Below are 13,510 nucleotides of genomic sequence, written 5' to 3'. Positions count from 1 at the left end.
TCTGGTGGAATGAGGTGCTGCATAATAGGGCCCGGCAGTCATCATACACTTTTGTCAAGCACTTACTCAATATCAATCATGACACAGAGCTGCATAATCATAAAGAAGGAGCAAGGGCACAGAAAAAGTTGAAGAGCTTATCAGAACTCTACATATGCCAAGACACAATAACAATAATATGGAAGACTTTTATTGATTATTCCTAGTAAATAAAAAAATCCTGCTCCTCTTTCTGTTTTGCATTTTTGAAACAGATGCTATTGGTAACTCAATGCTTCCCTGTAGAATGGCACACCCCTATCAGTGTCCGGTGTAGAAAAAAAAACACTCAGAAGGAGAGGCTACTTGCAGTGCACACCTTCATCGAAATGTTCAACAAAAAGCACCATGTGTAGAGATGCCAGCACATCATATGCTGGCTAGTGAAGAAACATGTGATAAGTTACATATACAGGGTGTCCCACATAACTTTAGCCAATAATTTGAAAGTGAAAGGCATTTGTAATGTGAATTGAACCAAATGCATACTACTCGCACTAGCCTGTATGTACTCAGGCTATTTTTTATTTTCACCCATACAAATTAATTATGAATTCTTAATTACTTATTTTTTAATTATAGCCTGGAAACCCAAAATATGAACACTGATGTACAGCACTTTCAGAAACCACCAACTAAATTGTTTCCTGTACGATACATCTCGCGCTCTTATTGTTTCCACGTTCTAAAGAAAGTCCGTGAAATGTGAAAAGAAGCCGTATGAAGGACCGCAAGCACACTGCTATAGTGCTGCTATAGGCTTTCGTTACAAAGCGGAAAAAATAACAGCGCTGTATCGCACAGGAAACAATTTAGTCGGTGGTTTCTGAAAGTGCTCTACATCTCAGTATTCATATTTTTGGTTTCCAGCTTATAATTTAAAAAATAGGTAATTAAAAATAATTAATTATTATTATAGAGAGAAATAAAAAATAGCCCGAGTACCTACAGGCAAGTGCGAGTAGTACGTGTTTGATTCAATTCGCCCCTGAAATGTCTTTCATTTTCAAATTTCTGGCTCAAGTTATGTGGGAAACTCTGTATATTACATGTCCACACAGATCAGCAAGCAGGAATATTGCTTGCCTTTCACCACAAATTTATTTGTGCCCAGTCACCTTGGTTAGAATACTGGTGCACTATATTTAAAAACATTGATTTTGATATATATCAAATGCAGCAATGCAATCAAGAGATTACGCACCTGCACATAGTAGGAATTCTCTGGGACAATAAATGGGAACCTCATTAAAATTCAGTCAACTGCCTTGCCTGATCACATACACTTCACCAGTGCCTGCTGTGCATACACAGTTCATCTAGAGATGAAATGAGCTACTCAGAATATGGTCATCAGAGTACTGACATTAACATTGCTCTACAGTTACTACAAATACGATTTTTCAGGAACAGTTCTGCAAGTGCAATTTTGTCTCGTTGAATTGTGTAATGCTGTTACTAAAAGCTTAAGGCCACGTAAAATTTGTTTATTTTTTTAAATGAAAGTTCGGCAAGGTTCAACACAAGACATTAGAAAGAATTTAATAGATGGTACCTAAATTCAACAAAAATTCAAGGCCTAGTGGCCTTGAATTTTTTACTACTACAGGAAAACAAAAAGTGACATGACGGGCAGAAGTGGCAGGAACAAAATGAATTTTAGTGAAAACAAGAAAGTTTAACTAGATAATCAGGAACAGATAGCAAACTCTTTTTTTTTTTCACTTGGAATGCATGGTTCACATTAAATGTATATTTCTAGGAACTTCCAAACACAGATTACTACACCATAGGTGACAAGAGTAAAACCCTTCACAGAGGCTGCATGCAGTAATGCTTGAAAAATTCATTCATTTCAGAAACGGGAAGACTGCACTTGTAAAAGTTCTTAGCCACTGTGTCACTTTGCCCTGGTAACATGCAATAAACCATGCATGCTGAATAATGCATAAGGAATGTACACCTGAGAATTCCAGAAAATATAGGTGCAAAACAAAACTAAGTACTCTATACTAACATTAAGAATTGGCTGAAAGAGGCAGAAAGAAAAATTAAGAAAGTGAGGTTGAACATTTGACATGCTCCATTTTTTTTGGAGGGCTTTAATGAACTATATAAAGGTACTCAAGCCTCCTCAGATATTTTTTTTTTTAAATTTGCACTAGGTTTGGCGTACATTCAGTCATTGAAAAAACACACACATACCACAGTTTGTTTACACCACACTGCCTTTCAGCCACCAGCGCTGAAGGTCGAAAGACACAGGGTGTTTATGATACATTATTCACTTCTTCACTATGACCTCATATTACAACCATACAGAATGTTGTTGCCTTTGATAATGATTTCCATAAAGCAATCACAGAGGCCCCGCAAACTGATGTGGCAAAATAACAGCAGCAGTAAAGCAGACAGGTACACGAGTGTCCTTTCACACACGCTTTTCTAGTGTTTTGCCATCAATACACACAACGCAATAAAACTGCTCAAGTAGGGCAGTTTGCTCCATCCTTAGTCAGGCAAGGTGGTGCAGCAAGCCGAATTGATATGTCACTGCAATTTTGCTGGATGTAGTACATCAGCATTTCAAGTTTGTGTAAAGCAAGTAGGTAACATAAGAAAACGCTGTGCCTTGGTGGCTGGGCTGTTTGCTGTTGTACCCTCTTGCATGCCAGCACAGCTTGCATGGCTGGCTTTACATGCCCAAGACTGAGCTCGTAGTGCAACGGCCACTCCTTTAAGGGAGCCCTTTCGCAGGAGCGAAATCAGTGGTCAAAACGAGTGTAAGGCGTATCCTCTCGCACGAGGCCATATTTGCGCCGGATGTCGTCGTTGCGCGCTTTGCGCTCAGCTCGTCTTTCGTCGGCACGTTCCTGGCGCTGTTTCCTCTCCTCTTCCATGCGAGCCATGTCGCGCAGCCATTTGCTGTTCTGGCGCTTGCGACAACAGCAGCAACAGCAAACCACCAGAGCGAGCAGAATGGTGCCGACGACCACGCTGATGGTAATGACTGTGCTTTGTAGGGAAACTGCATTGAAGGAAATACAATGACATAAACAAGCAGCAGCAGTAGCAGAATGCAGACTTGTTTCCAAACGGGAACAAGAGTGGGACAGCAAATGAGGGAATGGCAGGGAGGTTAGCCAGATTTGGTCCAGTTTATTGACCTACACATTCGGCAGCAAAGTGAACACACGTGTGCTTGTGTCCAGTTTTGTTAAGTGCCGCTGACAATGGGAGTTAAATATAAATATGAAAGCCGCAAGCATCTACTCTAATCGTCTTCCCCCTTCAACACTAGCTAGTGCCCCTAACACATAGCTTTCAATCTTTGTGCAAGTCTGCAGAGGAAAGTGAGCGCTGCAGAAGCTTGCCCGTTTCAGTACTGCATGCCTGGTAAAACACTAAATGTAACACTTATTTCCATTTCACAGTAATGTCTACCCTGCCCTCCACTGCTGCCAAATGTGTTTTCGCGTCATAACATAGGCTTTACATAGCTTGAATTGAAGCACTGCACGGGCCGTTTTTTTTAGGCCCGACCTGGCCCGAAAACGCAAAGCTCTGGCCTGCCCGAGCGCGGCCTGATGTTTTTAAATATGGCCTGTACCCGGTCTGGACACAAAAGTTTAAGCCCGGCCCATTTCAGCTAATGATGCTTTGAGCGTAAACGACAGTGTCTGCTTTTCTGTTATTAAGAAGATACCTGCAGTGCACCAGATATTTTCTAGAGAGTTTTGAGAACCTATTCCAGTGTCATAACTTTCTCTGGTACTGTGTATATTTTTGGTAAATTAAGCCAGTAACACTTTTATAAAATATTTGCAGGGCTAACCACGCAGTCTAAGTTTTGTATTTAAAAGAACGACTAAAACATAATACTCGAAAAAGAGGAAAAAATGGCACACATTTATAGTTTGAGTCCACATAAATGACATACGAGCTGGGGCTGTTGAGTATTTTGTTTTATTTATTCAACACTGCAGACTCAAGGTCGAAGCAGGGTGGTAATACACATACAAATATAAATAAAATATTTGCAAAACGAAACAATAAAGGGCAAAGAATACAACAATACAAGGAATACAACAGGCTGGGCAGTGTTAGATAAGGCTCTCGTGTTCACTCCTCGGCAGACAACTGTCCCTAACGTACACATTGTTTTCACGCTCAAAACAAGAAGGTTCTTTGACCCACCCCTCTTTCGCCGAGTGGCTGCCCCACCAATGACATATCTGTCAAAGCGAGCCACACCTGTTGGCGAGCGAGCCGGCGTCTTCGCTCTTCCCTGAAGATGACTATCTTGTCGTCTTCCTGTGACAGCCTTCGATCTTTGAGAGCATTATATCTTAATGCAAGAACGATCGAAGGGCTTCCAAAACAACTGTGTATTAGATCGCTGAAATAAATAAGCCGGTGGCTCCTTTAGCGCTCCATATTGAATGGAGCGTGTCGGGCGTCCGGAGAGCAATCCCACGCAAGGATCGGAATCGGTAGAGTAGGCTGCCTTGTAGCCGATGACGGAAGGCCTCAGTGCGAACAGGGCAGCCAAATCTGGCAGTCTCTGGCTCGCGATTGTGGTTGCAGCTCACGACAGCGATGATGAAGGAGAATGAGATGTGTGGCAGGAAGAAAAAGCGGCGACTGTGGTGGGGAAGAAAATTAAGCCTGGGTCTAATACGGGCCTGAATCGGGCTTGAGCCCGACCCATTCCTCAAGCTCACGGCGCTCGAGCCTGGCCCGATCCATCAATCTGGTACCCAGCCTGACTGACCAAGCCCGGGCCGGTGCAGTGCTCTCGTTTGAACATTGCAGGGAAGAAACAGCGCAAAATTCTGACCGGACACACAAGATGAAGAGGGCACAGCACACCCTTTTAGTGTTTGTGTTACAGCCAGCGTGAACAAAGTAGTGGCACTATCAGGCATGTAGCCAGAAATTTGGAGGAGGGAGGGGGGCACCACCTTGATATTGAGAAGGGCACTCCTTTAAATTGGCCATTTTTCGCTCTCTATGCTAAGACAAAAAAATATTTTTTTTTTGGGGGGGGGGGGGGGTCACGTGCTTGGTGTGCCACCCTCTGGCTATGCCCCTGGGCACTATATAAAAAAAACCATACCATTAGGAGTGATGGCCTACCGGAAAACTGTGTTTGATTGTGGCCACCCGAGGTTCTTCAGTGATTACAGTGTTAACTGAAATTAAATTACAGTTCCTTACTCAGAAATTACAATTCTAACTTAAGTATGGCTGCGAGCATGTTAGTCTTTCTTTCCTCCGAAAAACAGCAAGAACATCTCTCACCGCAAGCTTGACTCAAATTATGAGATTTCTGCAGAAATGTACTTGCATGTAGCAGGTTTCACCTCTAGGCTCAGTTTCGCACAGATATAACATCGCTGCTTACTGTGGCCCTAAATCTAAGCACAAGATAACTTTTGCATTTTGCCCCTCTATAATCTGTCCGCCATGCCCGGGATTGAACTTTCTACCTCGAGTTCAGCAGTACCTTGATTGCCAGCACAACTTGCGCTATAGCATGCTTACAAGTCACAACTGTTGGGGCCTAAACGTTACACTGCAGAGCACGCTGTCATAGGGTGAAGAGTAGACTTAGACAGGCTGTGTTTATAAACGTGCACTTACCTAAAATAACATCTTCACATTTTGCATTAATTGATTAACTGCTGGGGCAGCCAAGACCTTACTGCAGAAACATGCATTAATAAATAATGCCAGCACAACTTGTTTATGGCAAAGCATCCCTACTACAAATGCTCTACCAATATGAAAAACATAAATATACATTTTTGCAGATCAAGCAAAAATAAAATGTTTCTCGCCAATATCCACATAAAACAAATACATATGCTTGAAGGCCACTCAATGAATGAAAAAATCATTGTGTTTGCAGCTTAATTATAGTGAACTTTGATGGTATTTTAGGTCTGTATCAGTGAAAATAGAAGAATACAAGAACGAACTAGGACAATCAAGTAAGCAAGGTTATAAGGATATCACCATCTAAACGCGAAAGGCTTCAACCGCTGAAAAACTTACTGAAGCAGACACCCCAGTATACTTCTGAGAAGTAGGCACACTCATCGTGGCTTGGAATTAGCCTCTTGTATGGATAAAAGCCACACCTCCTCGTTGTCGAACAGTAGTAACACTAGAGAGACGAACCACGAGTAAACAGAAAACATTTAGACATATTGTAGTGTTTTGGAGCACTCTCGAAATAAAAAGTTGGATTTCAGCAAATGTGGTTGGGATTAATAAATTAAGATCAACTGGCTTCGACAGAAAATTGTATTCTCAAAGCATAAACTGCATCACTGAAATGTGCGAAGAAGAAATAGATGCGACAGGGTCAATGTTTTACAATAGCTGGAACAAAGCTTCCATTTGGTAGCGAGAGCTTCTAAGCAGTGAACAAATATTTACTGCCAACATCTTCATATATCCATGTACATTACTGTGTCACCTCGTCAGACAAAGTGGCACATTATTCAAACAATAATTTCAAAACAAATACTACAGCTCCTTGTTTGTAAAGAAGAGAAATGGAAAAAGTCAGTGAAGGGACATCTACGTATTTTGGAACACACTATTAGACCTCATACAGGGGGCAGCAGCAACTTCCAAATTTTCCTTTACTTTATTATGTTCAAGTACAAAGCACTTATTACCACATTAATGCATAACTTATCAGTATGGGATAGCATGGTAAACACAAGTTTTTAAATAAAGCAGGAGTGTAAATCTGCACCTTACTGTTTAATTTTAAATTAGTGCAGACACCACAAAATTACAATATCTCATACCACTGTGCATTCACTTAACCTATAGCATGAAAATGACAACAGTTAATTGCTTTAAACATGAAGCTATTGCCGGTAACTTTATTTTAAAGGGGTACTGACACAAATTTTCGGGGCGGAGATAGCCTGCAGGGTCAATTCTTGTGAACATTCGTATATCATCTGCAAGATATCAACAGCGAATACAGCTTGGAAGGTATTTAAAATGAATTTTGAAGTTTGCGTGAGCGACCGACTTTATAGCGCTATAGACACCTTTGGAAATGACCCCGAGGTGACCCCCTACTTCCCTCACGTCACCACGCGGCAGTCAGGAAAACAAGTTATGATGACATCATAGCCGCCATTTTTCTTTTGCCGCGTTAGTTTCCGAAGTCTATATTTCTCGGCGGCTGGTTACGAGTGCGTGGCCGTAGTGCACGCTTAGAAAGTTTTGTGTTTGGCGACATTCCAGTGTCGTTTCCTATTCAAAAGTAATTCTTAATGTGGATCATGCGCAACTGCGTCACAGTTCTGTGTGCTGACGTGGTCAAGAGTTGCGCACGCTAGGTGGCGACAGTTGCACCCAGTTTTTGGAACTCTCTCAAACCGAAACTGATCGATAATGAGGGGCCTGTAGTTATTTATCTATCACATGCTGTAGCAAACAATGTGCCGTGTCATGACTCACAACCCTACAGCAACGCACTGCAGCAGAAAAACGTCAGGCCAAATTTTTTGTGTCAGTACCCCTTTAATATGTGTCATACTGTTTAGTTCTGTATACAGGTTTCATGGCAACGAACACAATTTCTATATTAACTGAATTATGCAAATTAATTACCTTGAAATTCATGAGCAAAACGAGAAAAACAGCAATGTTAATGCAAAAATTTAAAATGCATGTCAAAAAGTTCACCTGCAATCTTTGGCTATTGAAAAAGAAATGCAGGAGATAGATCAAAACAAGAGGCTTAGCGAAACCATATTTTTTTTCTTATTACTAGTGATTTCTTTCTGGAATAACGAGAATTCCTTAAGAAAATATTGGGTGCTAAAAAAGCTTCTAGGAAAGATGTACCTTGCCGCCTCTGCCAGGTATGAACACTTCGCACAAACACAGCTTGCTTAGTTACAATGTCATTAAAAAGTTTGCGCTACATACCCCAGTGCCAGCTGCTAAGCAATCAGCACAAGACGTGTTTGTCTTCTGTGCACATGCTGAAAATGAAAAAGTACAAGCTGTCACAAGCCCTTGCCACAACTGGTAAATGCACAAAAACAATACACCGAAGTATGAAAACATGACTGCTAGATCCACAAAGCAGGTTACACGAGTACACAAAGGAAACAAAAAACAACTTGAAAATTATAACTATCGTCTCGTCACAAGCTTCTCACACCAAACAAGTACAAGTTCTTAATGATGACTGCTCGGTGAAAAAAAAAATTACGTCTTTGGCAAGCATACAGAATTGCACTTTATTCAAGATAAATCACAGATTACACGTAAGATGTCAATGTGTTTTAATAGATTCACTTTATTACTTCTAGAATAACTTAAGTACTTTTAATGGCAGTCAAGTAATATTCATGCCCTTCCTCTTTCCCTTCATCTCATTATTAACAGCAAGCGGCTGATTAAAAGCTTTCCCGAGGGGTAACACGTGTGTTCGGCTCTAAAAGCAATGAAGCCAGAAGAATAAACCACTACACCCCACTCAAATGGTGCTGCTATGTTGCTAGGCTTTGTCAAGTAAGCAGTGTGCCACTTTAAGGCGCAGTGGCAAACCTCTTTTTCACCTTCAATGCTTTGCTGTAGGGTGAAAGAGACAATCTTTATTTCATGATCGATCATGCCAACAATGGAATTGATATGTGGATGCAGGTCATTCAAAGTGAAAATGTTTAGCCCTTTCGCTACCATTGATGAATATAGCCATAAAATTTTTAAACAAAATGCCGAATTACAACTATATTCATCATCAACACAAGTTGGTACTACATGGAACCAATGAAGACTATACACGTTATATATTAGACTCTCACTAAATGGTAATCTGTTGAACGAACTGCTGCCTAAATGGAACAACTGCCGTAACATGATTGGTTTCACACTTGGATTCTCCACCCTTGTTCATCCCTCAGTAAACGAAACTCCTGTTGAACGGAACACGTTTTCCTAGTCCCTTCAGGTTCCACTTAAAGAGAGTTTACTGTACACGTATTTTGTGATGCTAGATGGCCACTTTTTTTCATGTTGGACCATTTGTGCCCCGGATTTCATTTTACTGCCATCTTTTATTGTGTTGCCATGTGAAGTCACACATCTGTTCCCTACTAGACTAAAAAAAATAAAAATAGTTGAATTGAAATAATGGTACCATTTCATTCAACAATAAAAGGTCTACAAATTGGGCAAAATACTTTGGTAATTTGGGTACATTCTTCTCTTCTTCTTAGAAGGCAGCAAAAGGGCTAATATACTAGTAAGAAAATTGGGTCTTGAATAACAGAAACCTTCGACGCCAAAATTATTGTTGCCATGTGCGCTTAACATTTTTTCTCACTTTAATCTTGGAAATTCCAAATACCTGACATCTGCAAGCTCAGTCAAATATGATTTGCAAGCTTATGCTCCCCAAAGAGAAGAGTTAGGCAGGATGTTTGTATAATTTTCCAAATTTTTAGCGATTTGAACATCTGCAGAGCAGATAATGCTCCAATGTCGCTAAGTTTTTTTTTGACAAACAGAAATTGATACGTAGCAAAAATTAAGTGAATGAAACTTTGGCAAAAATAAGTGAGTATAACACAATAGCAATACGAGTTATAGGTGGCAATAACAGCTCTTGCAACAGAGTACACCTGAATAGACACCCATTTATGTGTATGTAAAGAGAGGTCGTCAACCTGGTAAATGGATGTTCTGAAAATTTTCATAAATGAAGATCATTGCACAAAGGACTTTTACGGATCCAACACATTGGTGTACAGTATTGTTACAGGAGTAACAATTGCCATGAATGCTTTTTGTTTGATAACTATTGTACAAGTAATTATCTTGTTAGGACGTGCGTACGCACTGGAGAAACAGACACGACCGCACGGCGTGGATCCAGAAAATCAACTTGTTTTATTCAGTTTCTTTGGAGATTGCGGAGAGCAGCGGAGGGTAGCGCTGCCTGGCGGCTTGGCTTGGCTGCCACCACAACCTCATTTAGTGAAAAACATTCCATGCTCTCCAAAGTACTCATCTTTAAGGTTTTGATAGAGCATCAATCTTTAAAGCAATTTAGTAGTCTTTACACAATGGAGACTTTTTCAGTAACAAAAGGCATGGATATTAGTGTGTCCATACTAAATATTGAGTAAACTTCACCAAGACTGCTACTGTGAAAAAAACTATCATTAAATTTTATTTTGTTTAATTATCTACTGATAGCTCGGTATCCAAAGTAAAGTAAAAATACTCAAGGGAAGATAGAAGCTTGCAGGCATGAAACATTTTTGAACAATGGTGCTGCCAGAGCCAATATATTGATAAGTGGACTTGTCTTTGTCAAGGCATAATTCATCACCATAACAATACAGGCAAATGGCTCGATGTACGTAGTGCCTCATGGTATCAGCCCGTACCAGTAGCCTGATATGTATGTTTTGCAAGCAGCTAATTAAGAAGTTGTATGGTATGTAGAGCGCTCAGCAATTAAACGTGATAACAGGCTCGCATCGTTGTAGGCATCTGTTGCGCACCACTGATAAGTCACAATGCACATTGGAAGCCCTTGGGGAGCGGCACATTTAGCGCATGCGCACGGATTCATTCGCATAAAATTGTTGAATGACAGGCTAGCTTGAACACACACACACACACACACACACACACACACACACACACACACACACACACACACACACACACACACACACACACACACACACACACACACACACACACACACACACACACACACACACGAGTAACGTTTGTTGGGAAGACGAAGAACTGGTTAATAATATTCAAATTTAGCTTGAACTAAATGTTCTGGACACACGCACGTCACCCCAATTGACTTTAAAACCATGGGAAAATGCGCTAAACGATTCTTTCACAACATGACACAGGTGAGCACACATGTTACGGCTGAGGGACACCGCAAAGCACAATTAAGTCGAATGCCGCTTCTATACAGCAGTAGTATCACAAGGACGCATTGTTAGATGCAAACAGGCCAGAACGGCGCAGCCGGTACTGTCGGCCTAACATCGCAAATGGCAGGAAGGCAAGCGTCCCACTAGTCACGGCCAGATGTCAATCAAGTCGTCATTGTACAAACGCGCCGCGACCGATCAAAGTCCGCGTTGCGCAGTGGCTTATAGCTGCGCACATATGGTGGCTGAATGACGCGCAGATCCACATAGAGCGCGCGATCCGCTTTCTAAAACTTCGGCGTCGCGGAACAGCATCCGTCGCCAAGCAAAAACCTATTACCTTAGACGAGGTGAATCGATTTGCGATGATGCGTTATCGTACGCCAAAGAGAAAACCGTGCGGGAAAACCCACAAACTGCCGACCTCTTGACGTGCCAAGCTACCAAAAGTTTTCCTCTGCGGCCGAAGTAACTTATAAACATGTACTGAATGAAAGCTTTGCATATAGGTAGCAAAGCGAGATGAAAAAAAAAAACAAAATTAAGAAAGGAGGGTACAGTTCAAGGCTGCTCTAATCATCCAGTCGTTCCGGCCGATAAGCCCATTCTACGGGGCAACGGAAATGCAATACATTATGACTGCAATACAGTGTTGTAACGGAAGCTTTCGGGAGGCGAAGGGCAAGTGGAAAGACTTCAGTCGGCATATCCAAGGTGCCGCCGACACTAGTTGAGTTCCGTAGTTGAAAGCGAAGGGTAGGATGAAAGCCACTCACACGAAGTTCTGACAATTATTCACCAGTCTGCACAGAACGTAATTTCCAGCATATTTACCTGTTTGGGGCGATATAGTTGTGGACACGTGCGGAGGCTGCGTAGTTGTCACATTACTCGCTGTCGGTGATGCAGGGTCCGATGCAAACACAACGGGCGAGATGCAACAGGCGATAAGGAAAAACAAAGCCGCACTCAGAACGTTGCACATTTTCTAAGCTTGGACGGCACGGTTTGCAGACACGTCCGAACGGTCGCGCTCCTGTTATCGAAACGGGAGCGGCGAAGCGTTCCCGCAGCGAGCGCTTTCAACTGGCTTGCCGTGCGCACAATGAGGAAGTTCGAAGCAAGCGGATTCAACACGCGAGCGCGGACTGCCGCAACTTGCAGACTCGCGCGATCGCACGCTGCGCCAGCACTCGGCGCGCGATGGGCCAAGCGAAAGATCACGTGACAAAGTTTACGCAGCGCCGTGAGAGTCGAAACCTGTTGACGCACGTCTCGGGGTCGCCCACTCATTTTGTGTCGTTTTAATTATGAAAAACTTTATGCAAATGAAAAAGAGAAAAACGTAAAAAAAATCGCTTACTTATATATAAGTACCCATTAAAGAGCCCCGGTGGAATCAACTTAGCCGCGAGGGCAAGTGAACGCGATCGTTTTCCGCAGTTTCAAGATAGCCTCCTAGATAAATAAGTTACATTCTGAAAACTCTAAAATGTGTCGTTAAAGTCACCGTTTTAGGTTCACCATTATAACGGAGAGTCAGTCGAAGTTTAATTTTTTTTTTCAATTTTCGCGGTCCAAATTTTCTCGCTTGACGTCACAGGTATTAAAGTGTATTTGTCACGTTTTGGCAGCATTGACAGAACGAATTTTTTCATAAATTAGTATTTTAAGTTTATGGCTCCCTCGAAAGGACAATGCATTTGGTTTTCACTGATTAGGGACTACGCAGGCCCATCAAAATCTATGACGTCACAATGACTGGTGCAGAAACTTTACGGTGGTGTCGCCACACACGTGTTCCTTCCCTCTTTTTGAGCGCTTTAACGCTTACTAAGTGCCTTTTTGTAGCAAGCGTGGCAGCTTTGGTATCGCGAAAGAGTAATATCCTTATATGCAAGGAAGATTGTTTTTAGGTAATCTACACCAGTGTATCCAGAGAAGTGAGCCCAACCCCCTAAAATTTTCAATTTTGCTTACAAACGCATGCACGAACATACACCAAGTAGTTGCACTTCAAGGCTTCTTGAACACTCAAGTCTGTGACTACGACTTGTTTTAGTATATAGCAAAGAATTAACTTGTACAATGAGTGGCTATACTGATTACAATAAATAGCAAAAAAGGATATCACGCAATCTATATCTACACCAGAGGTTACCACATGCCGCTCAAGTGGTGGCAGTGTGGAGCAAATTCCGCAACAGTGTTGTGTGCCGTGTACGTGCTTGTTCCTGTCTGACCACACTGAGAGCAACCTTTACAATATGGACTATGGTCATCTACCCTTGCGAGAATCGGTCAACAAAACGTCCTGGATAATCACCATACACTGTACCACACAGCACAGACTTTGTATTGATATAAATCTTTTTGTTGACTGTAGAACTTTTTTTAGTACGACTATGCACGGAACCACCTTTATGCAACCTTAACCTTTCACAAAACTAGATTTATTTTTGCCAAGGTTGTTTACACAAAACAGGAGCATTCTGGTGTTCTGGTTTCACCTG

The 13,510-nt window shown here is 41.8% G+C and overlaps 1 protein-coding gene across 1 annotated transcript; it reads right to left on the bottom strand.

The window, feature by feature from the left end:
• Positions 1–2,465: 2,465 nt before the first annotated feature.
• LOC119159607 (pituitary tumor-transforming gene 1 protein-interacting protein) lies at positions 2,466–12,147 on the bottom strand. The gene is made up of 4 exons (XM_037412421.2): positions 11,832–12,147; positions 8,008–8,063; positions 6,100–6,211; positions 2,466–3,067 (listed from the first exon to the last, which is right to left on the bottom strand). Exons 1-4 carry the CDS (start codon positions 11,980–11,982, stop codon positions 2,805–2,807), a joined length of 582 nt encoding a protein of 193 aa, XP_037268318.2. The 5' UTR covers positions 11,983–12,147; the 3' UTR covers positions 2,466–2,804.
• Positions 12,148–13,510: the final 1,363 nt, after the last annotated feature.

The sequence above is a fragment of the Rhipicephalus microplus genome, chromosome 1, assembly GCF_043290135.1.
Source record: "Rhipicephalus microplus isolate Deutch F79 chromosome 1, USDA_Rmic, whole genome shotgun sequence".
Classification (NCBI taxonomy): Eukaryota; Metazoa; Arthropoda; class Arachnida; order Ixodida; family Ixodidae; genus Rhipicephalus; species Rhipicephalus microplus.
The sequence above is the reverse complement of the archived record's forward strand: the minus strand, read 5'-3'. Positions and strand labels throughout refer to the sequence as shown.

Coding starts and splice junctions, on each gene's coding strand:
- LOC119159607 (XM_037412421.2), bottom strand. CDS start 11,982: ATGTGCAACGTTCTGAGTGCGGCTTTGTTTTTCCTTATCGCCTGTTGC. Junction 8,064..11,831: donor AACTATATCGCCCCAAACAG/GTAAATATGCTG, acceptor TTTCATTTTCAG/CATGTGCACAGAAGACAAAC. Junction 3,068..6,099: donor ATACTGGGGTGTCTGCTTCA/GTAAGTTTTTCA, acceptor CCTTCAATGCAG/TTTCCCTACAAAGCACAGTC.